This window comes from Esox lucius, chromosome 23, assembly GCF_011004845.1.
Source record: "Esox lucius isolate fEsoLuc1 chromosome 23, fEsoLuc1.pri, whole genome shotgun sequence".
Taxonomy (NCBI): domain Eukaryota; kingdom Metazoa; phylum Chordata; class Actinopteri; order Esociformes; family Esocidae; genus Esox; species Esox lucius.
The window spans coordinates 14,546,196-14,571,847 of record NC_047591.1 but is presented as its reverse complement, the minus strand read 5'-3'; the positions used below and the strand labels follow the sequence as shown (position 1 = coordinate 14,571,847).

Below are 25,652 nucleotides of genomic sequence, written 5' to 3'. Positions count from 1 at the left end.
AACTAAATGATTCAACCAATAAAATTAATTCCCATTATGACCTGGCCTCTTCCCATATCACAGGCATACACGTAGGTGTGGTTTGTACTGGGTGAAGGTTGATTGTATTCCATTTGAAAAAGGGTGTGTTCCAGGTGTACAGTTCAAAGCCCACAGCTATGTGAGTTTAAAATGAAAGTAATTTGGTATTCTATGTTTTAAAATGCAGAAGTGTTTGCTTTCAGTAAAATTTTCCCAACAATTCTTTTTTTGAAATTCTGTGTTGTATATTCTTCCAGGTAAAGCGGTAAGCTATCTTGTTTACATCATGATGAAGCGGCACACATTGTTCGATTTGAGAGGGGTGATTCTTCCTCACTGTGGCTGTGATTCACATCATGGGCCATAGACCAGTGTCTCATGGGTTACCTTAATTTAATTTGCACAGGCATTCCCAGCAGAGCTGAAATATCTGGCAAGGAGCCTCATAGACACGACATGTAGAATGTGTCATGTGTGTGAGAGGGAGAGGTATAGGGGAATGATTTCTGACTCCCTCCAGCAAAACTGTCCCATTTTGAGTCGTTTCACGTTTAAATATCTTTGTAAAGCCATTTCTGAGGATTTTTTCATGTGATTAGTTATTCCATGACATCGCTCACTGTTACGACAACAAATCTCAGATTAATTATGGAATTACTTTTGAAATATAGCTTTCAAAACAAACACTGATATATTGTAATTTAACACAAAGGAGGTCATCATCTTAGTATTTTGGGAATTTTCTGGTGTTTTGTTGTTGAAATCTGAGCAGGTTGAGCATAACAACATGTTAACCACAGATAGAGAGGAAATACATTCTTTGGGCATTTTGTTCACACTCCGTGTTGCACACAACAAGATTCCATTCCCATGGTTACAGACGATAATTCACAAAGCCAATTGCTTTATTTTGCACTTTCCGTACGGGATTATTTATTTATATTGATGCAAATAAATATGTAAAAATGCTCAACATAACATATTGGACAAACATTCTTTATGCTTTTCTAAATACTGTACACTCACCTAAAGGATTATTAGGAACACCATACTAATACTGTGTTTGACCCCCTTTCGCCTTCAGAACTGCCTTAATTCTACGTGGCATTGATTCAACAAGGTGCTGAAAGCATTCTTTAGAAATGTTGGCCCATATTGATAGGATAGCATCTTGCAGTTGATGGAGATTTGTGGGATGCACATCCAGGGCACGAAGCTCCCGTTCCACCACATCCCAAAGATCTTCTATTGGGTTGAGATCTGGTGACTGTGGGGGCCATTTCAGTACTGTGAACTCATTCTCATGTTCAAGAAAACAATTTGAAATGAATCGAGCTTTGTGACATGGTGCATTATCCTGCTGGAAGTAGCCATCAGAGGATGGGTACATGGTGGTCATAAAGGGATGGACATGGTCAGAAACAATGCTCAGGAAGGCTGTGGCATTTAAATGATGCCCAATTGGCACTAAGGGGCCTAAAGTGTGCCAAGAAAACATCCCCCCACACCATTACACCACCACCACCAGCATGATGGATCCCTGTTCTCATTCTGTTTACGCCAAATTCTGACTTCACCATCTGAATGTCTCAACAGAAATCGAGACTCATCAGACCAGGCAACATTCTTCCAGTCTTCAACTGTCCAATTTTGGTGAGCTCGTGCAAATTGTAGCCTCTTTTTCCTATTTGTAGTGGAGATGAGTGGTACCCGGTGGGGTCTTCTGCTGTTGTAGCCCATCCGCCTCAAGGTTGTGCGTGTTGTGGCTTCACAAATGCTTTGCTGCATACCTCGGTTGTAACGAGTGGTTATTTCAGTCAAAGTTGCTCTTCTATCAGCTTGAATCAGTCGGCCCATTCTCCTCTGACCTCTAGCATCAACAAGGCATTTTCGCCCACAGGATTGCCGCATACTGGATGTTTTTCCCTTTTCACACCATTCTTTGTAAACCCTAGAAATGGTTGTGCGTGAAAATCCCAGTAACTGAGCAGATTGTGAAATACTCAGACCGGCCCTTCTGGCACCAACAACCATGCCACGCTCAAAATTGCTTAAATCACCTTTCTTTCCCATTCTGATGTTCAGTTTGGAGTTCAGGAGATTGTCTTGACCAGGACTACACCCCTAAATGCATTGAAGCAACTGCCATGTGATTGGTTGATTAGATAATTGCATTAATGAGAAATTGAACAGGTGTTCCTAATAATCCTTTAGGTGAGTGTATGTTTTAAATGCAAATTTATTTAAAAATTATAAAATATTCATATTTCACATGCATTTTCGATTTTTCTAATGTCTTTGATACTCTGATGCAACTGAACCTTTGAGATTCTTATTTGCAGCAAACCCCTCATTTTCTCTGCAACTGTACCCTGTTGTAATCAGCTGGCCATGCAACCTAAATGGGGTGTAGCAAATGTCACTCTAGTAACTAGTATTTGGAAGCGTTGCTGTATTCATTCAATGTTCACTACAACCATTACGTTATTAAATCACATCTTCCTTTTGCGGTCCAGTGATCTGAGGCCTATTTACAGTATGTTTTTTGAAAAGTATTTAAGAATGCTGAAGCCACTTGGTTATTTTGTCTTTTAAATTTGTAAATTTCACCTAAAACCTGACAGCTCATTTGGCTCAGAAACTGGCTGAGCCCAATGCATTTCCGTAGTTTTAAGCAGTCTCTACAAGGCAACCATTATGGCAATTTAAAGGTCTTCAAGTGCACAAAACCCACTTTAATTCTAACATACGGGCTTGTACCATGTACAGCCTCGGGATGTAGTATATCAGCCAAAAATGGCTGGAGTGGGCATTTACACCATGCTGCCACCAATTCTTAATTTAGATTGTTTTCTATCCTCTCCTTGCTTCAGACTGTCATGGACGCACACTGATGGTACGCAAAGGCTTCGAGTTATGGTGGTAGCTTATAAAGATCAAAAAGCTATGGTCTCTCTACACTGTTATGAAATAAGGGCCCAGACATTTTTCTGGCAGTGTTGATGTTGGACTGTAGGAGCGTTTTTCATGGTTTGTTTGACACAACAAAAGCAACACTTTCCATTAACATCTAGGTGATATGTCATGTCTGGCCAGTCACGGCCTGCCTGAGGTATTTTCAGCTAGTCACATTAGGTCTGAGGTACTGACTTATTTTGGTTGCCTTAACATCCTTGCCTTTCCTGGTGAAAGAGCTGTGAAGACAAGTTGGACTACTGTGCTAGCTAATATCTAGTGAATATACAGCATGTTCCTGGAGGAATTAATATTGTGGTGATATCGTGTTTACGGTTGTTAAGTATTTCTTGGGTGCCAGTGGACTGATTTAGAGTTTTAATGTTTTGGATGAAAGTCAGGACTGTTTACCAGCTTCTACTGACCAACTGGTGGGTCTCCGACCGCAGAAGGAACCACACTCTAGGGCACCTACAGGCCGGATCTTACGCTTTCAACATCAGAAACTCTCTGTAGAAAGTGAATCAGCTGGTGGGTGAGTATTGGCCTCTGGGTGTCTGGGTGACCACAGTGGAAGTACTTCCAGTAATGTGCACTAATATGTCAGTTGGTCAACAAGATACAGAGATCTGTGAAACAAGCTGGACGACTGCGCTGGGACAGGACAATTGCTCTAGCTTTTTGGTATACAGTGTTACCTGCGTTCAAATTAGTTTAGACATACAGCAGGAAAACATTGCCACTATGGCAAACAAGATGTCAGAATTGCAATTATTTTCCCGCTAGGTAGATGTTTAATATTTGACAAACATTTCTGGACTCTGTGCTCAAAAACAAAGTCATATGTGAATATTGACTGATTGAATTTTGGGCCTTAATATTACATGTAAATGGAAGTGACATGTGTTCTGTAACCTTTCAAAATTAATTGAACAATATTTTGTTTCCATCTACACTTCAAAAGAGTGTTTGAAGATGGAATGTCTTAACATGAGGAAACAGCTGGGGTACAATTGTTCAGAGAACAAAGCGGTTATGTAAGTGTTCAGTCAGTATGAGGTCAAATACATTTGTATTTTCTCGTTTGTGATAGATGGCATTAGCTCCCATGCAAAATATAATGCAAAACAGTGTTGAAAGGTTCACTAGCTTCTATGTTGTTAAGTTTTGCATCGCCAATGCAGTAAATGTTGAGTTAATAACGTTGAAGCTAAAGTGTTTTGTCTTGACTGTAGTTTAGGGTATATGTGCATTATGTGTTGTGTTGTAATGACAAAGCTGGTCTCTGTGTGAGATTGTGGCTGGACCAGGCTTCTTCCAGTCAGTTGCCTGTGTGATCTGGGCAGTTCTAGAATCGCACATGATTGGTTTAGAGACAGGAGTCTGTTTAGTGTGAAACCCTTTGCACTTGGGAAGTGTGACGCCATTTAAGGAATGCCCCTGTAGCCAGGAGGATGTCTGAGAAGATCTGTGAAGACAGCAGACATGGTCAGTAGGACTAACTGGAGTTAACCTTTTTATTTCATTAGAATTTTCTGTATTCAATTTCTTACCTTTCTTACCTTGAAATCATTTTTCTCATTCGGAGTTCATTTTTATTATTTGCACTAAAGTCTTTATCAGTCAGAGATTGACAGTTAATGATGCACAATGCCTCTAGTTGCATTGAGAATTTGTTTTCAATATGTTAATACTGAGGAATTGCTTTTTAGCATTTCATTGTCTGTGAGTGATGATTGAGGAATAGATGGAGTTAATACTGCATCCTTAGCCCTTGATTACTTCTGTCCTCCATCTTTAAGTAATCCTGACCAAGTCATGAAGGAGAGAGAAATATAATATGTAAATACAATTTGAATATGAATATCTTTTACATACCTACTTGTCTTTTTTCTCTATATTAATTGTAACCAATTAGAAATAGTACATACATTGCTAATTCTGTGGGGTATTGCTAACGACCTTTATGTTTCAGTGTGTCTTTGTTTTAGTGATTGCACACCTCTGCAGTAAAAGGTTGCAAAATGTGTGTACCAGGGAATATTTTCTGTATTACCAATTTTATTGCAGAAAACATGATAGTTGATTGAAGTATTTATGTTTTTTATTAAAGTGTGTGTAGAAAACAAGTACGTGAGTGCAGGATTACAAAGTTGAACTGTTAAAATATTTTTTGGGGGGCCTTGCCTTTTGTTTAGAGGCTCATTCAGCTTGTGACCCCTGACTGACTGCCAGTGTCACAGCCTCCACAGTGGATGCCTGCTGTGTATGACAGGCTCCGAGTCGGCACGTGTGGGTAGAGCGTTGGTGTAGCGGGAGTGGAGGGATGTGTGGTTGGGGCAGGACAGGTCAGGACAGTGACCGCGGCGTTAGCACTAGCGTTTGCTCTCGGCGATGGCTACCTGGGGTGCGTGCTCGTTGGGCCATCGCAGAACAAACAGCTGTTGATGCAAGACCGTCCACTGTGCACTCTTGGCCAAGCTTTTAGGAAATCTGTATGCGGACACTCTTACCCTCTGTAACCCCTCCCTCTCTCCTACTCACTCTCGCTGTGCCTTCCTCCTTCTTACGTTGATGTATGCGTGTACAGGGGGGTTGTTGGCTTCAGTTGGCTTCAGGCCCCTGGTGTGATTGGCCAGGTTGGGTCCTCCCTCTGCACTTTAAAAGCCTTCCTCACCTGGTTTACAAAAAAGCAGCAACTCTTGCCTCTACTGGCTGCTGCTCTGGAGTACCCCCTACTTACGGAGAAACCCATATATGCCGGAAAATTATTACGTTGTTGAATGAGTGAGTACTCCTTTTCTGACTGATGTGCCCGCTTCATGATGGGAACGTCGTGGTCTAACTTGTTTATTGACTATGTAGTTCAATAGAAGCTAACTAGTTGTAACTAGAAGAAATATAAATATTGGTTAAAGCCTGCTATAGTTCTAGAATATTTGGTGGTGTTGTTGAAAGAATCATGGCATTATGGATGTAGGACTCACACAACATGACTGGTAGTTTCAGTAAGTCATCTTTAAGCTATTGGTAGGTTGTCTACCTCCAGTAAGAGTGTAATAATTGTGTGTTTCCTTGAAGTTGGGGGTTAAATGGTGTGTGAGCTACATAGACCCAGTGTCCACAATGTTCAGTTACTTCTGAAAATATTCTATGAATGAAGTATAAAGTTTTTCCATGCAAATGATTCACGCTGTTATAAGTATACTCTCAAGTTTTGCTCGATGTTTGTTGTGTCTCAGTTCTACATTAAGTGGTTTAGCCCAGTATTCAAGCATACTATTAGATTTCGGTTTTAAGCATTCTTAAGGTTTTTTCTTTGTATAGAGAACAGAACAAAAAAAGAAATATTGTTTTATAATGCTACACTTGCATGTATTTATCACAACTATGTAAACAAACCACAAATACACATACCTATGACAGCTGTAAATCAAATTAAGTTGTTATTTAATTGAACTTGTTTTAAACAATTGCATTGATTTAACTTCAAGTGTGCTAGGCTCAGGTGTATATTTCTAAATATACACCTGAGTGCTAAAGATTGCAAATATTCCAGCTCAACTAGTTTATTCCATTCTATGTCTATGAACATTTTCCTTCTAGGCAATAACTAAGCATCTGATATTTTACAAAAATTAGCAACAAATCTACAGATAAATGGATATAAGTAATCTGTCTAGATCCTCACAACACAAGATTTGCACAGTCATAAAAGATCAGGTATGTACTGGCAATGACATTGTATGTTCTGTCCTGAAGGCCTTGGATCTCTGTGTACTGAACAAATACAAAATGGACAACCTCCTTACTCAGGGGCTTGTTGTCTGTAAACATGGCATGCTTTGACGTTGGATTTTAGACCTGGGTCAATTTCATGTAACTCTCGTCAGTGTCTGGAGCAAGAGTTAACATGTATATGTGTAAAATAGTTTTTGTATAAATAGTCTTTCAGAAGGTTTTCCCAATGTGTGTTTATATTCCGATGGACAACATTAATGTAAATACAAGGACTGAGGATGAGATTGTATTTCACAGCTATGCTGTATGTCACAGAATTTGACAGCGATTTTTGTTACTATGGTTTTGTTGTGTTTCATGGGGTGTTGGTTGGTGTGACATCGGTTGGGGCAGGGTGTGACTTATGGGAAACGGGCTGGAGAATGGCCCTGGCTGCTTGGTTGTTTTTACCCATTCCTGTCAAAGAAGCCTTTGTATGGGGAAGAACAGCGCTATGGGTAATTGGCTGTTAAAATCATTTAGCACAACTCTGTGTGCACAGCCAAATGCCTCATCTTGTTACGTAACAGCAGCAATCGTCTGTTCAATGGAATGGAAATCAGAATATAGGCCTCATGCTGGTCCACCAGTTCAGTGGCTTTGGTGTGGTCAATTAAATTGGTTTAAACATGAACAACAGACAGGCCTCTGTACCTTGGTCTTGAACTTGGCCTTCCCTCATAGCTCCTTTACAATCGCATTACATCATGATGTAGCAGACGATATTTTCCAGAGAGACACTCAGAAAATACCCCGAATTTAGCCCTAAAAGCCCATTACACCTTATTTTCTGAGAAATATTGCTGAAGACGAAAGACACTAGATTATCTTGGTGTGTAAACTTGCAGATATCAATAGTTTGAGATGCCATCTTCCGAGGTGGCGTACACCACATTTTCGAACGAGTTTTGTAATAGTTTTACACGTTTTGCAAGTGTGAAGACAATTGTATCTAGTTTTTTATTCTGTCTCTCATAATGTAAACACGTGTTTACAATGTACACATTACACTGTATGTATATGTTTATGCTCATGGTCAAATGTTTATGTGAGTGTGGAAATGGCCAAAACTATTTTTCCAAAGAGAGGGATGCACTTGGGCCACTCGCTTTGTGGCCAATGTGGAGCCCATGAACTAAGCTACAATTGGCCCAGTGGGCAGCGACGTTGGGCCCTGATCACGCCAGTGTTTGTGGGGGAAAAAATGGGATTAGAGGGAAAGTTAGGGCTGCCCTAAACAGATAAGGGTTGCCCACTGTGCTATTGCCTTGAGGGAGAATCTGGATTCCATGAGCAAAGGTGCAGTGGGGTAACCTACTTAAGCCACACTTTTTGGTGCGTTTGGCCCAAATTATGCCTATGTGGACATACTTTCTGCACAAAAATCTGTCAAGCAAAATAATTTTGAAATTAATAGAATCTACACCGATATGTATCACTTTACAGCGTAGTACAAACTGGAACGGAAACCAAACCCCAAACATCAAGATTTCAATGCATGACAAGAAAAGTGATAAAGGCTATTGTTGAAGCACACCGGTTCTTTAGCTAGCACAGTGTATCGATATAAAATGGTGCTATGGATTCAAAGAAACATGAGAGAAAGTTGTTAAGAATAAATTGTTTCCATCCCTGATGGAGTTATTCGTCAAGGCTGTAGATTTCAATTAGCAAGTCAGAATCTCTAAACGTATCTTCATAAGCTTTTTCTACACAGATTGTTACACAGATTGGAGAATACTCATGGCCATTAAGCTTTTTCACTATAATCAAATGTGTTACTATATCTTATTTGGAATCTTGTCACCAGAGGGCTAGTTAAAGTGTAATTATAAAGACATTACGGCTTGCTGAGCCCCATACATTTCAATCAACGTTGAAACAACACAATTATTGGTTGTTGTATGAGTTATATGAGCTTTCTGCCACGTCTGCAGCTCTGTAAACATTGTTATAATGGTTCCTATCTCTCCCTCTACTTTTTTGCAGGCATTTGCCGTAGAGTGTAAGAAAGAAATTAAGTGCGCCAGCCTTAAGAATTGCTGTGCCTGGGACCGTGACCGCTTCCCCTGCTTTGCACCACTACAGCTGTAACAATGGACCGCATGGAGCTGAAGAAAGTCTGCACAGAGCCAGACGATGATAGCAACGACAGTTTGGATGAACGCTTCACAGAGCCGATCGACTCGGAGAAGGCCATCATGAACAGGTGTTGTTTGATACTGTGGTCATTTACCTAACCTGACCTAATGATTTCTTCAGAAAAGCCATGAATGAAATCACATTGCCTTACTTGTTTGTTTAATTGTAGATGTTGGATCGTATAACCTGTTGGATGTCTTCATCGACATGTCTTAATCTCAACTCATAACTTCAATGTAAAACCCCAAGAGATTAGCTACAATATCATTTCTATAATTCTCAAATATGTTGTTTACTAATGTACACCAAAGGTGTGAGTTCACCCACCTGACTCAATAACCATGTGCCATATATTATGCAGAAATGTGTGTGTGGGGGCAGTTGAGTTAGAGACTGAAACAACGTTTGTACATCTGCAGTCAATTCCTGGAAGAGGATGGAGACGCCGAGAGCCAGAAGTTTCTCACCAATGGGATGATGAAGAAGAAATATGAAGAGTACCATGAAGAATATGTACGTATGATGAACAACACTCGCTCTCTTGCCTACACAGGCTGTCGACACGGTAAAGAGTTTAATGGAAACGTTCTTATGTACAATCGTTTCCCTTTCTATCCATCAGCACCCAGGACACACCTCCTTTGGAATGTCGGTCTTCAACCTGAGTAATGCCATCATGGGCAGTGGTATCCTGGGCCTCTCTTTTGCCATGGCCAACACCGGCATTGTTCTTTTCATGTAAGTGTGCGCCAGCATCTGCCGTAGATACAATCAGGTCAGTGTGTGGTTTCTGCCACATCCGAGAGATTAAAGCACCAGCACAAAAACTCTTCCGCCTGCAGTGTGCAGCATTACTTATAGGACGGTAATAGCCTCTCAGTCTTTTGTGTAACGTGGGGGGGTTTGACAACTGGGTGAGTGGTGAGGTACACGTGTGTGAATAACCGGGCACAGAGACTAATTCTGGCTCTGGAACTTGTGAAATGCCATCCCTTGAAGGCACGCAAAAGGTGGACCAAGCAGGTCAAAGCCCACCCTATGAACCTCCTCACCGTATCCAGTCTCAGCGTCCCAAACGCCGGTGGCCCACATGGGCACATTGGCATTCCATGTTTTTTGAGAGCTGTGTTTGCCTGTGTTTTAATTTATGCAATAATTTAAAATGTATTCCATTAATTGAACACTTTGGAGCCCATTGGATGAGGGGTCTAAGTGACTTCATATTACAGCCCTACAAGGTTCGGCCAATACAGAAGATGGATACATCTCCTCCTAGAATATATCACTTGCCTAGACTGGAAGAAAAAATAAAAGCCCAGACTGTCCTCCGGTAGAAATAACGCCCCTTCCTGTAGATTCCCTTTGGTCTAAGCTTTGGCACGCATTAGCCTATGACTATTTAATCAGATTTTCTGAGCTGGTACTTACATACACACATACACACAGCCCTGGAAGAAATGAAGAGACCACTGCACCCTTTTCTTTAATTTCCAAAAAAGTCAAAAAGGAAAGTTTTGAGTGAGGAACAGAAGGGTTCAATTTGCAGTGGTCTCTTGATACTAACCCTTCTGTTCCTCACTGAAGACCTTCCTTTTTGACCTTTTTGGAAAGGAAAGAAAAAGGTGCAGTAGTCTCTTAATTTTTTCCAGAGCTGTATATATATACACACACACACACACGTGTTCTCAAATGGCAAGTAAATATGTGAGTAAGTAATACAGTAAAGATTATGTATCCAGGGGGAAAAGGAAGTGACTATTATTGTGTAAGGTGTTTTTGTAATCCAAGCTGATTTCCCCTTCTATTAGCATTTATTTCGATTTGTAAAAAAGTTTTAGAGTCAAGTCAAACCCTGATGTCCCGTCTTTCTATTCTTCCATAGGATCCTTATCTTGGGTGTGGCCATCTTGTCTTTGTACTCTGTTCACTTGCTGCTGGTGACGGCAAAAGAAGGAGGTCAGTTTTATTAAATTTTTTAACTCATTAGTCTTTCTATCCATTTGCCCTAACCTTCTGTACCTTTGAATAATACTTATCACCACATTGCATTGTTGTTATTCTGACAGGGTCCCTTATATATGAAAAGTTGGGAGAGCGAGCATTTGGCTGGCCTGGGAAAATGGCTGCATTTGGATCGATAACCCTTCAAAATATCGGAGGTCGGTCAATAAACAACTTTGCACAATTTGTAATTATTTAAATCTGAATTGTAGATGTTGTGGACATGCCAGTTAGTTGCAGTTTATTAAAATCTTGATTGTCTGTGGGTGTTTTGCATACAGCCATGTCCAGCTACCTCTTTATTGTCAAGTATGAGCTACCAGAGGTTATCCGGGCCTTCATGAGACTAGAGGAGAGCTCTGGGTATGTCTGTCTTGTATCTTTCAGTACACATCAGGCACTGGCGTTGGGCACGGATGAACACTAATATTTTACTTGTAAAAAAAAAAAAAATGACATTGTGGCCACTGAACTAGAAAACTGAAAAGGCTTGTGTTCTTATATGCTTAGTGTTGTTTTGATTATTATTTAAAATGTAGATGGACTTTAACATAGCCACATGTTACGTATGGAATTCCTACACTTTTGTATTTTCAGATTTATTACATAAAACTCAGAATTCCAAAGATTGATGAAGTCATGTCAGATAATTTTTATGAGAACTGTGTCTTCAATTCAATAATCACAACAACTGATGTCAATTAGATTTTTCAAATTACTTACCAGCAAATGCATTTCCTCTTACTGTTTGCAATATTGCCATTCAACTAGTCTACTACCAAAGCCTTTTACATAAAGCACTGCATGACTCAGCAAGTGGCATTCAACACATGACAGATGATTAACAAGTAAGCCAACATTTTGGAAATAATATAGATAACCCCATCTAACCAGTTATGATACCAGTTAATATATTGCAATGCTTATACAACAAGAAAGCTAAGCTAGCCATTTTGGTAGGCTAACTTGCCTACCAAAACACACCACACTTTCCCAGTGTAACAGCATTATTAACTCACAAGAAACCACACCATTGCCATCAAAAGTATAAAAAAGAAATGTACTTAATGGACTGCATGGACTCTTCCAATCTTAAAAGATCCCTACTTTGATTAAGGACTCAGTAGTGAATTCCACTTGAATGATTTAAAAAAAGACATTCTCTGATGAATCATTCAAACAATTGCTTATGTATATGGTGTGGTCTTTGTGAAATGCTTATTTCGGAAGGCAGTCGTTTAGCTAAGCATTTATTTCGGAAGGCCCTCGTTTAGATAAGCATTTATTTCGGAGGCAGTTAAAAAAAGAAAATCACAAATACCTAAAACAAGCATATTGGCTAACTATATGATTAAATTGGTTATTTGGTAATTACACACAGGTGGCACAACACAGTACACAGTTTGGTGTACTTACTGGTTAGTTAGTCTTATGATCTGTTTGTGTGCTCTGTTCTCTCTCTGCTGGCCACAGTGAATGGTACCTGAATGGAAACTACCTGGTAGTGTTTGTATCCATCGCCATCATCCTGCCTCTCTGCCTACTTAAAAACCTGGGTAAGTGGTCTGTTGTGTATGTGTGTGTTTGCTAGTGAGTTTTGGGTGATTTGTGTAAATTTTGTGTGATTGTAAGCGTTAAACTTTTAGATCTCTCTCCTTTCTCTAGGCTACCTTGGCTATACCAGTGGCTTCTCCCTAAGCTGCATGGTCTTTTTTTTGGGAGTGGTAAGTTCAACCTGTCCCCTTTCACTCTGATACATTTACATTTTTAGTCTGCTGAATAACTACACGCAACGGGGCTGCTAATTGCCACCATACAGTACCATTGATAGCTGCTTGTCATCAACATTAGATCCAAGATAACGGCTGCATTTCACCTTATATCAATGTGGCAAAATCTCTGGGCCTACTCAGGATCTTTCTGGTATTCTTTTCATGTCTAGTCATGTTTCTATGCGAACAGAAAGTATCTTGCCTCAAATATTACATTTCTGAGGTTTGTGATACTGTATTTTGCTTTTGTATTTGTCCATGGCTACCTAGCCATCATTTCCTATAGTTAGACTACCTGTCCAAAAGTTCCTGAGCTTCCGGAAGCTTTTGTACATACCTGGGACACGTTCTGACCATGTTTAGTATTACTCATTACTCTTAATAAGAGTTAGATGGAGTTAGCCAAGCGCATTTCTTAAATCTATCAGTAGTCTGTGCTTTGACGTGCAGAGCCGCACAGATTTGGCCACATCATGAGTTCTCCACTGACTCATCCAATGTCTCCCTGCTGTCACCAGCGACAGCCAATGTGTTGGTCAGTAGATTATCTGACGATGAAGAAATAGACTGAAAGAAGTGAACGTTTGAGGATGGATATAACTCATTGCTCCGCAGTGATGTCATGTAATGGAATGTTTCCTTTGTGATGTACTGTATTTATATGACATCAGCCCTCTATCCCCGTCTCGCCTGTCAGCTTATCTACAAGAAGTACAACCTGCCCTGCCCGATGCCCTTCATGTACCATCATACTAACCAGAGTATGAATGGAACAGCCCTGGGCTCACACGTCCTGCACAACGGCTCCGCCCTCATGGACTTCTCCAGAGCGGACATGTCTCCCGCCCCTCCCCTGGATGGCCACCACACCTCTGGGGTTCACTTCCAACCACATCCAGATGATGTGGAGGAGATGTGCACGCCCAAGTACTTTGTGTTCAACTCTCAGGTATGTTGGTTAAGGATCTGGGTGGAGGTTTGTGTGTGGCCGGGGGGTGGGGTGTTTGTGTGTGGCAGGGGGGTGGAGGTTTGTGTGTGGCCAGGGGGTGGGGTGTTTGTGTGTGGCAGGGGGGTGGAGGTTTGTGTGTGGCCGGGGGGTGGGGTGTTTGTGTGTGGCAGGGGGGTGGAGGTTTGTGTGTGGCCGGGGGGTGGGGTGTTTGTGTGTGGCAGGGGGGTGGAGGTTTGTGTGTGGCGGGGGGTGGGGTTTTTGTGTGGCGTGTGAGTCAGGATCTCACGGTATGTGATAATTCCATGTTTTGGAATCAATATTCTCTGGAAAACATTTCCTGAACTCAAGGATAGAGGAACGTGATTTTTAACTGCCGAGTGTGTATCTGGGCCTCAGTTTCATCCTGTATAACTTCTCGTGTAATTTCAGACCGCTTACACAGTTCCCATCCTGGCCTTTGCTTTTGTGTGTCACCCAGAGGTTCTACCAATCTACAGCGAACTTAAAGAGTGAGTACATCCAGGTGGAGCACATGACACACCTGTGCACACATGCTCATACGAACTGCTACAGAACATTTACCTTTGCTCTCGTCCAAACTTGTGTTTTCCCCTAGCCGCTCGCCGAGGAAGATGCAGAACGTGTCCAACCTGTCTATACTGGCCATGCTAGTCATGTACATGCTGTCAGCACTTTTCGGCTACCTCACCTTCTATGGTATGTTGACACAGGCGCTCACATTATAATCCCCCAAACACACACCCAGACATATTTGAAAGGATTCAATCACTTTGTTTCTGCATTCCTTTTTTTTACAACTACTGAGGTATGTGAAATGACAGCTGGTATTGTGTTTTTTTTTTCTCCCACACACAGAGAACGTGGAGGCAGAATTGCTCCACACCTTCATTAAGGTTTATAAGTTTGACACAATGCTGTTGCTGGTTCGTCTGGCCGTCCTGACTGCAGTGACCCTGACTGTCCCCATTGTCCTATTCCCTGTAAGTACAACGCGCTCAGACACACACATTTCTCACACCTACAGTTTATCGTGACTCAAGTCCGCGCGCTGCTAAACACTTCATATTATCATATTATCCAAGTGAGTTAAGTGTCAAATAATTATTTGAATACTAAAAGAGGGGCTCTTTTTGCTTTGGCTGGGTTAGTGTGGAGTATTTACACGACTGGTTTTCTCACTGAACTCGTTGAAGCACTTGATGTTCTGCTACTATGATGGTATACATGGCTCCTTGTTGGAGTTTCAGAAATACCGTCAGTCCAACATATCAGGTCTCAATAGAGAAGCCTCCAGGTCAGAGCTCTGTTGCAAACTTAACATACTCAAAAATAATATAATTGAATATATTAAAAGAAATACTATATATGATCATGTATGCACATATGCTAATTACAGATATATATTGACAAATACATAAATACTGTTTATTACAAAACTGAATGTATAAATATATTATTTATTATTATGTCATATGTTGATGTATGTATTAAATATAGTATATCACCTAGATTTTTGTGTGATCCCTACAAGTGCACGCACTTCTAATCAATCATGTTTAACACCCAGATAACCTGAACACTAACATGCACACATATATACAGCTCTTAACTGCAACTTGAACTCCACCATGCTGCCCAGGTGAAATCAGATACAGTTCAGCTCTTCCTTCTGGGAGACACATTCATGTACACACATGAACAGGCACAGAAGGTGAAAACAAGTGCTACATTATCACAGGCTCCTTAGCCTGGTTGCCAGAGAACAAAGTGCAATGTTCTTAACTTCCTCGCTGCGCCGTTACATTTTCTACACAATGCTGTTCCAGCAAAGAAAAATGCCATGCATTTGGAGCATCAAGAAGTAGTTGCCTCCTTATAGATTTTCTCAATATTTGCCTGTTTTTCACTGGTTGTTTTTAGATCTTTAGACCACTAAAATCCCCTTATCTGGTTGTCCACCACAACTGCAACCAAACACTTCCTGAAGTTGTTGATCCATCTCTCGCATGTGCTGTGCAAGACTTTTGGCCTACTCTTTTATGCAGAACACTTTAAGTGACATTTGTAGGGTTTTTTTGGGCATTAATTGCCCTGTTCAGATCCTGCCACAACATGTATGTCCATTGTCTTACCCATTCAAAGCATTGTATTGACTTTCAGCTATTCTATTGTTGAAATGCTTGCGTTTTATTAATTATAGTCATGTAGCATGGCCCAGATACTTTTCAGATTCAGCTCACAATGACATTCTTTCAGAATTCTCAGATACCAAGCAAAATCCATGGTTACCTGGATAAGGGCTGGTCTTCCAGGTCATTATACAGCAAAACATCCCCAAAACATCTCACTACCATCACCAAGCTTGACCTCTGTTATGGGGTCATTACTTTGGAATGCAGTGTTTGGTTTTCACCAGTGCAAACAGGACCCAGGTCCTCCAGTTTACGCTCATCTGTCCATAGAATATTCTAGGAGACTTGGCAGTTCTTTAAAGGTACTTCCAGAACCTTTTGGGCAAATTTGAGTTAACATTTTTAACAACATGCGTGCCATTATGTCTTGCCAAAAACACATTTTCCCAGGAGGACACTGGGTGCAGCATAACTATTATTATACGTACAAAATGAGTATCCTGATCTTGTCATTTTTGTTTATTCCATTTTCATCTTTTGTATAAATACTTTCTCACGACACTGTAAATCGCTGCTCTTTATTTTTTCATTTTTGTAAGCTCTTCTTTATCCTTGGTTTTTAATATCGGACCAGGTCTCAAACTTACATTAGTAATTATGTCATCCCCTGCTCATGCAGTCAGTCGGTAAGCCTGTGTGGTTTCTATGACCCAGTGACGAAGGCCGTTCCTCTGAGTCACAGAGTGGGAGCATGGCTCTACCTGACCCCCCCTACATGGCAGTATGCTATATTTGGCCTGGCTTGGCCTGGCACCGCAGAGCCCATAAAGGGCTGAGGGTCTCAGTGGTGTCATGGACCATCTTTTTAGCCTACAAACAAACATGCATTAGCACTTAGCTGTGCCCAACCAAATGGATCCGCTCTAGCACTATTTCCATGGCAATAATCATGAGATGGTGATGTTACTCTAGGGCAGCAGTAGAGGGCAGGAGAGAACTGTGAGCCTCAAGCCTCTGGTCAGTCCTGTTTGAAGAGGGAAAGCATGTTGTGGTAAGGTGGGCAAGTTGCGGTTTTGTCTGTGGTTCCATCACACACACATTCTGATGCTACCCCCTACCAAACACACTCTGATGCTACCCCCTACCAAACACACACACACACACACACTGATGCTAACCCCTACCAAACACACTCTGATGCTACCCCCTACCAAACACACACACACACACACACACACACACACACACACACACACACACACACACTGATGCTTACCCCTACCACACACACACTCACAGATGCTAGCCCCTACAACACACACTCTGATGCTACCCCCTACCACACACACTCTGATGCTACCCCCTACCACACACACACACACACACAGATGCTACCCCCTACCAAACACACACAGACACACTCTGATGCTACCCCCCACCACACAAACACACACAGACACACACACCAGCTCTCTCACTGTGAGGTGAACGCTTCTTTGGTCAAAGGAATGTGCAAGTGAATCCCACAGTCCCAGTGGAAGTTTACTGGAGATAAGCCTTGAGCAGACAGTGGAAAAACCCTCACCCTGACCCCCTTGAAAAGCGAGAGGGTGAAAAATAGACAGGGAAGGAGAGATATGGAGGGAGGGAGGGAGACACTGTGCACTCCCAACTGCTGAAACAGATTAAAATGCAGTGGCAGAAAGATTCCTTGAGCAGGCTGTTGTCCAGCAAAGGGAAGTGATCTGAATTTAATGTGGCTCTCCAGTCTTATTTTTACCTAGTTTGTAACTTGATGTACTGTACTCTTTCCTCTATGGTGCCTCTGTTCTTCCTACCAACAAGAGGACAGGTCAGTGACATCACATCACATCAGAACCAATCCTTGGTTAGTGTAATCTGTAAGTTAGCAGTGTCTACAATTTTTTATTTTTTTGTTGCTATACCCCTAGCACGTGTGTGCGCGTGCGCATGAGTGCCTGTACATCACAAACTGAACACTTGTGTAGAGTTTTCTAAGGAAAAGTAAAGAAACACTAGATGGCTGTAATTTTTACACACAGTATTTCCAATCCACAGCTTTATACATGTTTAGCCACATTAAAAACTGGGAGCATAGCATAGGCAACATATCTTTTAAAAACAAATTAGTCCAGTCCTATTTGACTCGGCATCTTCACCATTATCATGAATACACTGACTTTAATCCCCTGTCTGATACTCCATCGTCTACAAGCACCTAATCATTTACAGCGCACATGAGTTCAGGTCACCACAGAAGCTTGGGTAGTTGGTTCTGAAGACATAGGAGAGGTGATATGAAAGTAACTAGTCACGCTGGAATCACGTTGGCTTCGCCAGGTGTCCAGCCCACTAAATCAATTAGACATGACATTTAAGATCTCCCCTTGAGAGTCCTTTGCCCTTAATTTTGCTGATAGACCTTCAGAGGCCAGATTAACGTTTGCTTTGTCTGGCAAGCACTATGTCCTTGTTTCCAGACGAGTGCAATGGGGTTGTGTGGGATGAGAAGGAAGGAGGAACGATGGGCTCCCAGTGAAGAACCCATAAGAATCAGCATATATGTTTGGTCATGAACCAAGGCAAATGTGCCTATTTCCCTGGCTCTTTTTGTTTCATAGTATTCTCAGTAACCAGTAGAAAACTAAATAACTTACAATAATAGGTGATCCGGTTGCTGCAGTTTGTAACGATATCCACTAGAGGACAGTTCAGAGAATATAAACCCCATTGTTTCACAAGCACCTTGTCTTCCCCCCCCCCAAATGTACTTCATCTTGTAGTTAGTAAGTGAATGATACATCTGGCCTTCTTTTTGCTTTGATACATTACATTCAGAATACTTTTTGTTTTACATATACACTAACCTGAGGCATTTCTTTTGTAATAGCCATTTGAATGGAGATTAAAAAAGGAATATAATTAGTATTACATGTGTTAAATGCAGTCTATCAACCTGGTCTTATTGGGGTTTTTTTAACCTTCATTTAACCGTCTTTAATGTTGTACTCCTCTCCAAACCAAACAAGGGGCAAACAAAGGCCTTGGAAAGCCAGGCCCTATATCAGTCTGTAGTTAAATCCAAAAGGTTGCAGAACTTGGTTGGAGCCCAATTGGCTCCCTGGTTTCATTGCTAGGATTTAGCTGATCTGGTAGCCCTTACCCCAGGCACCGGCCCAGGAGCCATAGCAGCGATGGTGCTTCGCTACATATCTCACCCCAGTGGGAGCTGTCATGGCTGTTGGAGGGAGATGCAGGCAAATATTTCATGGCCGACTCCAAAGGCTCCGCACCAGATCTCCGTTGGTCGCTGAATAGTTCAGAGTCTTGGCACCCAGGTGGATAGGAATGTCACAGCCAAGTGCCAGGTTTACACCGCCCTGTGGATATAGGGGTTTTGGCCAGTGGTTTTACCCATTTAACTGTATTTATTTTTTTGCCATTCTATTAATTTGAGGAGCAGAGTTTATATGCTTCCCAGATAAAATTTTTAGCCATTTTTGTTGGCTTTTGGTATTGACCGTTTTCCCCCCCTGCTGTTCATGCACAGTTAGGCTCTGGTCCAATCAAGTAGGCCCTCACCCAAATTACTTTTCCTCCATGGAATCCCAGTTGAAGATGGATTCACAAACGCTGCCCTCTCTACCATTGATTTATCTTGAGGGGACGAGTGAACAACTTAGCAAATGTGCAGGGTTGATCACACACAACTGAATGCAAACTGTAGTCACGTCTAAGTGGCTGTGACGTGTCAAATGTAATCCACAACAAGACATTTTTCTGAGAAGTTACTTTGACTCTAGGCAAGGCCTGATCATCACCCTCCAGGGCCTGAGATGGAGGACCAAGGGCATACAGTTGGAGATGGTCAGCCAAACTCCGCCTCTTAATCAGCAATTAGCCAATAGTAGGGGTGGTAACTTTGAGCAGTATTTCTCAATTTAGTGTTTTCTGTCATTTAATGAAAGATATGACAGACTGCTCTAGCTGCTATACCTTTAGTGTAAATATAGATATATATATAATTGCACGGTTAAGTTTCTGAATACATTAAAAAAAAATAGTTTTCCTGCTTTATTTTCAATTAATTTGAAGGTGTTACTGTCTACGTGGTTGCTACAGTGGTTTGTAAGGGACAATCAGTAATATTGCCATATTATATATTTTTCATGCTGAGGTCTTCAGGGAGAATGAATTCCCAGCATGCTCTCTTTGCCTGGTTCTGCTCAGAGTTGGTACACTAGGAGGCAGGAAACTTTATTGCAGCACCCTGTAGTTTCGATCGAGGTCATGTGGTTCACAACGTAAAAATGATAGAGGTATACATTTCTACCATCCCTGCGTACATAGTCAGTTAGGCGTCAGGGTTTACTACGTTGTCTGTTTATCCACACCTGTCAGCAAAACACAAATGGTTTTAGAAAAGACCAAATAAGAGGATTTAAATGAAGGGAGGAAAGGGGAAGTTGCAAAGTGGCAAGCAGTGCCTTGGGGCAGGACATGCCCCTCCCCTGCTGCCTTCCGTCCTACCACCTCTGGCTGATGGCTGATGCAATCCCAGGACTCTGTTGCAGGAGGCTGTCCTGGAGATAATCCTCTGCCTTTTGAATGCTGCTTTTAGCCCTGCCTCCCCAACCTCTCTCCCCTAGCAGTTGCTTTTCACCTGATATCTGTGACCTTTCACCCAGTGAAGTCTTTAACTCGCCGCCTTGGGCTTTGCAGCTCTCAGCGTCTTAACTGGTGGCCTCCTTTCCTGCCTCTCTACCCTGGTGCCATTGACACACTTCAGTCAGCAGCCAACTATGTGAACTGGCCTGTGGGCTCAGAGTAGATCGCAGATGTGACTGAAAATGGGGTTACCTACTAGCATGCACACACACACACCAATTTGGAGTGGGTGTGTGGGCACGCGTGTCTGTGTGTGTGTGTGTGTGTGTGTGTGTGTGTGTGTGTTTGTGTGCATGCATATGTAAAAAAAATTAAGCACCACCATTGGAGTTCTACTCCACATTGTAAACGGAATGCCAGTGGACTTTCAATCGGAAGCCGTTGTGTTTTCTAAGCCAACTGAATGTAAAGGAAAAGGTCTCTGTGTTGTTGCAGATTCGGTCCTCCATCAACACCATGCTGTTCAACCAGCGTGAGTTCAGCTGGGTGCGCCACATGCTCATCGCTACCTTCATCCTCATGTTCAACAACATGCTGGTCATCTTTGTTCCCACCATTAGAGACATTTTCGGCTTTATCGGTGAGTCATCCTCAAACCCCGGAGAGGTCCGAAGTCCATCCCTGGAACGCGACGTGGTGTGCGGGCTTTTGGAAATCAATGATCTCTTAATGTGGAGGCATTTTACTTGGAGTGTTAGTTTTTGAGTTTGTGTGTGACAAAAGCCTGGGCACCATGCTGCTGGTTGTAAGTGAGGCATCCCTCCACTTGTTTCAGTGGAAAGGGTGAATGGTTGATGACGGTCTTTTTTCCTTCTTCCCCTCTGACAGGTTCTTCGGCAGCCACCATGCTCATCTTCATCCTCCCTGCCGCCTTTTATCTACGGCTGGTTAAGTCAGTGCCCATGCGCTCCCCACAGAAGATCTTTGTAAGTGTGCAAGAAAAGATGCATGCCAAACAGCCTCTGTAACACATGCACACATGCTCCCCTTTCCAACATGCCTAGACAGACACCTTAGCCTGCTTTTGGAACAGAAGCCCCCAGCACTTAGCCAACAGTGTTGCCACAGACTTATATCTGTTCCCTAGAACAGGGTTTCCCTGAGGTCCGCTGAGATCTTCTCCAAAACGTGATTGCACTGAATTGTACGGATAGTCATATATATTAATGAGTTGCTGAAAGCATGCTTCACCCAATGTCCTCTCCATGTTTATTTCCCATTCGTCTCTCAGGCAGCTGTTTTCCTGGTGGTAGGCATCATCTTCATGTTCAGCAGCCTGTCACTCATCGTGATGGACTGGATCCACAACCCTCCCGGCTCCAATGGCGGTCACTAAGCAACCGCCTCCCCAGCCCCACCAGGAGCAGACTCTCTGACAGGACCCCCTACCCCCCCGTCACTTCATCTTTGACTTGGCCTTGGGGGTAGGGTCACAGTGCCCCAGGGGTTCCCCCACATATCACCCAAAGGACCTATACACTGAGTACATCAGCCTACTGTAAAGGGGCGGTTTGTTTTTCTCAACCCCCACCCCTTTCCACACAGTATTACTGGAGAAGATGGCATTCTTCTAGTTTTTTTTTTAGTTTTCGTTGTTGTTGTTTTTGGTTTAGTTCTAAAGAATCCGTCACAACAAGCAATCAAGGAGGACGGTCAGAAACGGGGGGGGGGGGGGCGGAGGCTGTAGCTCATATTGCATGGCCTAGAACAGATGTCTAAATATCCCATCATGCCTGCTCTTTGATATTACCACCGCAAGGAAAACCTTTCAGCAGGTACCTCAACCGCTGAACTGTCATAAGAACCCAAAGAGAAGGAGATCTGATCTGAGAGTTGACACTGTTGGAGCTGGCGGTGACTGCAGGCGTGGCCACAGCGCCCGGCATGCTTGAAAAAAAGAACCGGGGTTAAAAAAATATATATATGGACAAAGAGCACTTCTAGTGGATGCTTCAAATTTTAATGTATTTTTTTAACACATGCAGACACACGTAAACACAACACACAAACACCACAGTAGTTATACTAAGCATTGCTCCTTTTCTTACTGTCAAAAATATTTTATACACCAAGGTAGAGTAAGACAATTTACATAATCATACGTTAAAGAGCTGTAGTGTCCTTTTGGGAGCTAGAGACTTTTTAAATATTTGTGAACTAGGTTTGGTTAAGTAGGTCTAGGTGAATATCATTCTCCAACAATCAATCCCATTACCAAAGTGTAGACACACTTTCTCAGTGACTAGTGTGTTGACCTCAATATCCCTAGAGCAGTCATGAGCTCTGACGTTCATACACAATTACAGACACACCCAGTCAAAATGTTTTGCCAGGTCCATTCTCTTAATCTAGACATAACTGGATGATCAACACTGAAAAAAAGAACCCAGGAATACTTTTTAACAAGGGACTACATTCAGTATTATTGTCACAGACATTTGAATGTACTGGTACTTGACCAATGATCTACTGAATTCCATGTAACATGTTTCTCCCGTTGGATTCTTGCCAATTATTGGTCATAGGTCATGTAGGTCATGTGTCAATGACAGCGAACATCACAAGATGAGCTCACATTGTTGGTTTGAGACATCTTCAACTCATAACTTTATCTTGTTCTATAATTAATGTGAATAAAAAAAACAGGACTTTGAAATACAACACTGAGAAGTAAGAGGAACAATAACATACCTATGAGAGTAACAGAGGTCTACCAGCAGTACACATCATTAGCTATTTTACTTGGCACAGCGATCATATAATCCATCACAACCCACTTTCTTCTATCCTAGTGTGCGAAACTATATCTTGTTACACAAGATAAGCATTAGATTCTCTGACTGTACTGTTTACAAGACACAAGATACTTTGTTTTATCAGTGTCTGCAGTTCAAACCTTAAGTTCCATTTTGGACATAACGTTAAAGGTGGACAACATTCGAGACAGTATCTATCCACTGTAACTTTGATGGTTTGGTTATTTTGTTACATCAAATTGGTGCTAACAGTACAGTTAACAGTATGTAAACCGTACATGTTAATTCCTTTTATAATGACTATTGTTACTGTAATCTAACATCATTGCAGTGGACCAACATTTGTCGAAATGCCAAAATGACCATCACCATGGATGAATTTCTTTATATCTGTGAAAATGGTGCCTTGTTTAAAAATGTGTCCGTTTCTGTCTGTTCCAGTTGCCTTGCATAGAATAGATGGCTACAATAGGAGTTTGCATGCAAGCTTAAATTAACCATTTCTATGTTACGAATGGATCCAGACAAAATGGACAACATTTCCAGATCCTTTGTGGATCTACATATACATTAAACTAATTGATATTTCAAATGAAATGGTTTATTATGTGCATGTTTTAGATTACAAACATGTTTGTAACTTGTATATGCTTTGTAAATAATCTTATATGGTACACTCACTGAATTATTTGTGTGGGATTTGTTTTAGTACTCATTGTTTTTAAGTTTGATGATGTTTTGTTCTTTTATGGAAGCTTGTACATTTGTAGAAAATCTGTCCCCTTTCATGTCTTTATAGTTACATTTCCGGAGTACCTAATCATTGAATTAAAGCAGGGTTTTCCAAACTAGGGGTCCCAACCCCATATGGGGTCAACTGATTTGAATATGCATTTGGACGCAAGAGAAACTTGAGTAAAAGATGCACTTGATGCATAGAACTGGGGTTACGCATAGTTTGTAAATGCTGTTTCAACAGGAAGGTTTCCTTCAAATTACTGTTTTTTTTTTGTTTTTTTTTAATAGTTCCTTAAAAATAAGGCTTACTGAACATCTCCTGCATAGGCACTTAAAACAATGGACAAGCAGTATGTCAGACTGGCTGCACACTGAAAACCATCTGACACACTGTCATTCTGCAGCTCCGATCATGAATAGTTGTAGTAAACATAAAAATGGGGTTACAGGCCAAATAGTTTGGGAACCACTGAGATAATAAATGATCTATTTTAAGATTATCAGAAGCCTCTGCGATTTAGGTCCATGCCAGAAGTAGAATCGTAGGTTGTTTGTTTTTAGATTTTGACTGTACTGAATTGAAATACTTGATTTTTGACATGCCCAATGGGTTAAAGAGTATGAACATTCAAATGTAACATTTCAGATGCAGTTCCTTGTCTTGGTCAGAATTCCTCCTTATACGTGCTATGTAAAATGCATTGTATAAAGTGTTTTGAAAGAAAACCTACAATTGTATGAGAATGCAGAACCTAATCTTTGCCTTAATAATAACAAAACTAGTAGTTAAAGGAGCAACGCTTAGGGTGGCCAGCATCACCCTAAAGATTCAAGGTCTTGAATATACATCATGTTACAACAGGTAGTGATTTTATAGTACATTTTGTAATCATCAAAAAGGCAAAAAAAAAATACAATTGTAATGAAGGACCAGAGAACAGACTACAGGTTTTGGGATCTGAGACACCCAAGAAGAGGGTCGGTATCTTTTAAAAATGTCCTCAATGCTACTCAGGTACATCAGAAACAGTTATCTTCACCATTCGTTTTGGACCTTTCTTCATCCTGTAATAGCAGTACATAAACATGACATACTGTAAGTTAGATTATCAAACACTCTGACATGCAAACTGCAAGTCACGCTTGTGTCAGTATAAAGTATGCTAAATGCTGGAGGATTTAAATGTTACCAAAATGATGTACTTTGTGTAACCTGGCCTGAGAGGTACTACCATTCAGCATCTGGTTCCTGTGGATTAACTGACATTCAAATGTATTCTTGCCAGAACAAAGGGCTAGTTATCAGTGAAGATATTTCAATATTATTATTAATATGAACAATAAAAATGTGAAAGAAACATGCCTGTATCTTTCATTGCTTTTTGTGAACTTAAAATCAGAGCTATCAGAGCTAGAATTCAGAATTACTGGTTACAACAGTATACATGTTGATAGAGCTGGGTAAAAGACTGCCAAGTGTAGACCGTATGTTGGATGACCATATTTTGTTGTGCATTAACACTGCCCTGGTTAGAAGGGTTTTTCTTTCACGGGTGGCAGGTTGCCTAGCGGTTAGTGGTAGAAATATGATGGGTCGGGTTGTGAATACTACGGTACTCTATAGATGTGTTTTGTTTTGGATGCTGAACTAATGTTGGAGAATAATGTTTGGACGAGACAACACCAACGCCCCCAA

The 25,652-nt window shown here is 41.4% G+C and overlaps 1 protein-coding gene across 4 annotated transcripts in view; it reads left to right on the top strand.

Annotated features, from left to right (window-relative positions):
- The window catches only part of slc38a4 (solute carrier family 38 member 4), a 33,005-nt gene extending 9,153 nt beyond the window's left edge, over positions 1–23,852 (top strand). For 2 of the 4 annotated variants that reach the window (XM_010892641.4, XM_010892643.5), the window contains 15 exons: positions 8,746–8,965; positions 9,318–9,411; positions 9,521–9,636; positions 10,781–10,854; positions 10,965–11,057; positions 11,181–11,262; positions 12,373–12,455; positions 12,565–12,623; positions 13,369–13,620; positions 14,050–14,129; positions 14,237–14,337; positions 14,497–14,621; positions 20,898–21,042; positions 21,291–21,388; positions 21,694–23,852. In XM_010892641.4, the coding sequence (XP_010890943.1) occupies positions 8,853–8,965; positions 9,318–9,411; positions 9,521–9,636; positions 10,781–10,854; positions 10,965–11,057; positions 11,181–11,262; positions 12,373–12,455; positions 12,565–12,623; positions 13,369–13,620; positions 14,050–14,129; positions 14,237–14,337; positions 14,497–14,621; positions 20,898–21,042; positions 21,291–21,388; positions 21,694–21,798 (1,620 nt within the window). In that variant the 5' untranslated portion in view covers positions 8,746–8,852 and the 3' untranslated portion in view covers positions 21,799–23,852. Of the gene's footprint in view, positions 1–4,403; positions 4,465–5,587; positions 5,764–8,745; positions 8,966–9,317; positions 9,412–9,520; positions 9,637–10,780; positions 10,855–10,964; positions 11,058–11,180; positions 11,263–12,372; positions 12,456–12,564; positions 12,624–13,368; positions 13,621–14,049; positions 14,130–14,236; positions 14,338–14,496; positions 14,622–20,897; positions 21,043–21,290; positions 21,389–21,693 lie in introns of those variants that run through there. The other 2 variants (XM_010892642.4, XM_010892640.5) reach the window with 2 other exon arrangements.
- Positions 23,853–25,652: the final 1,800 nt, after the last annotated feature.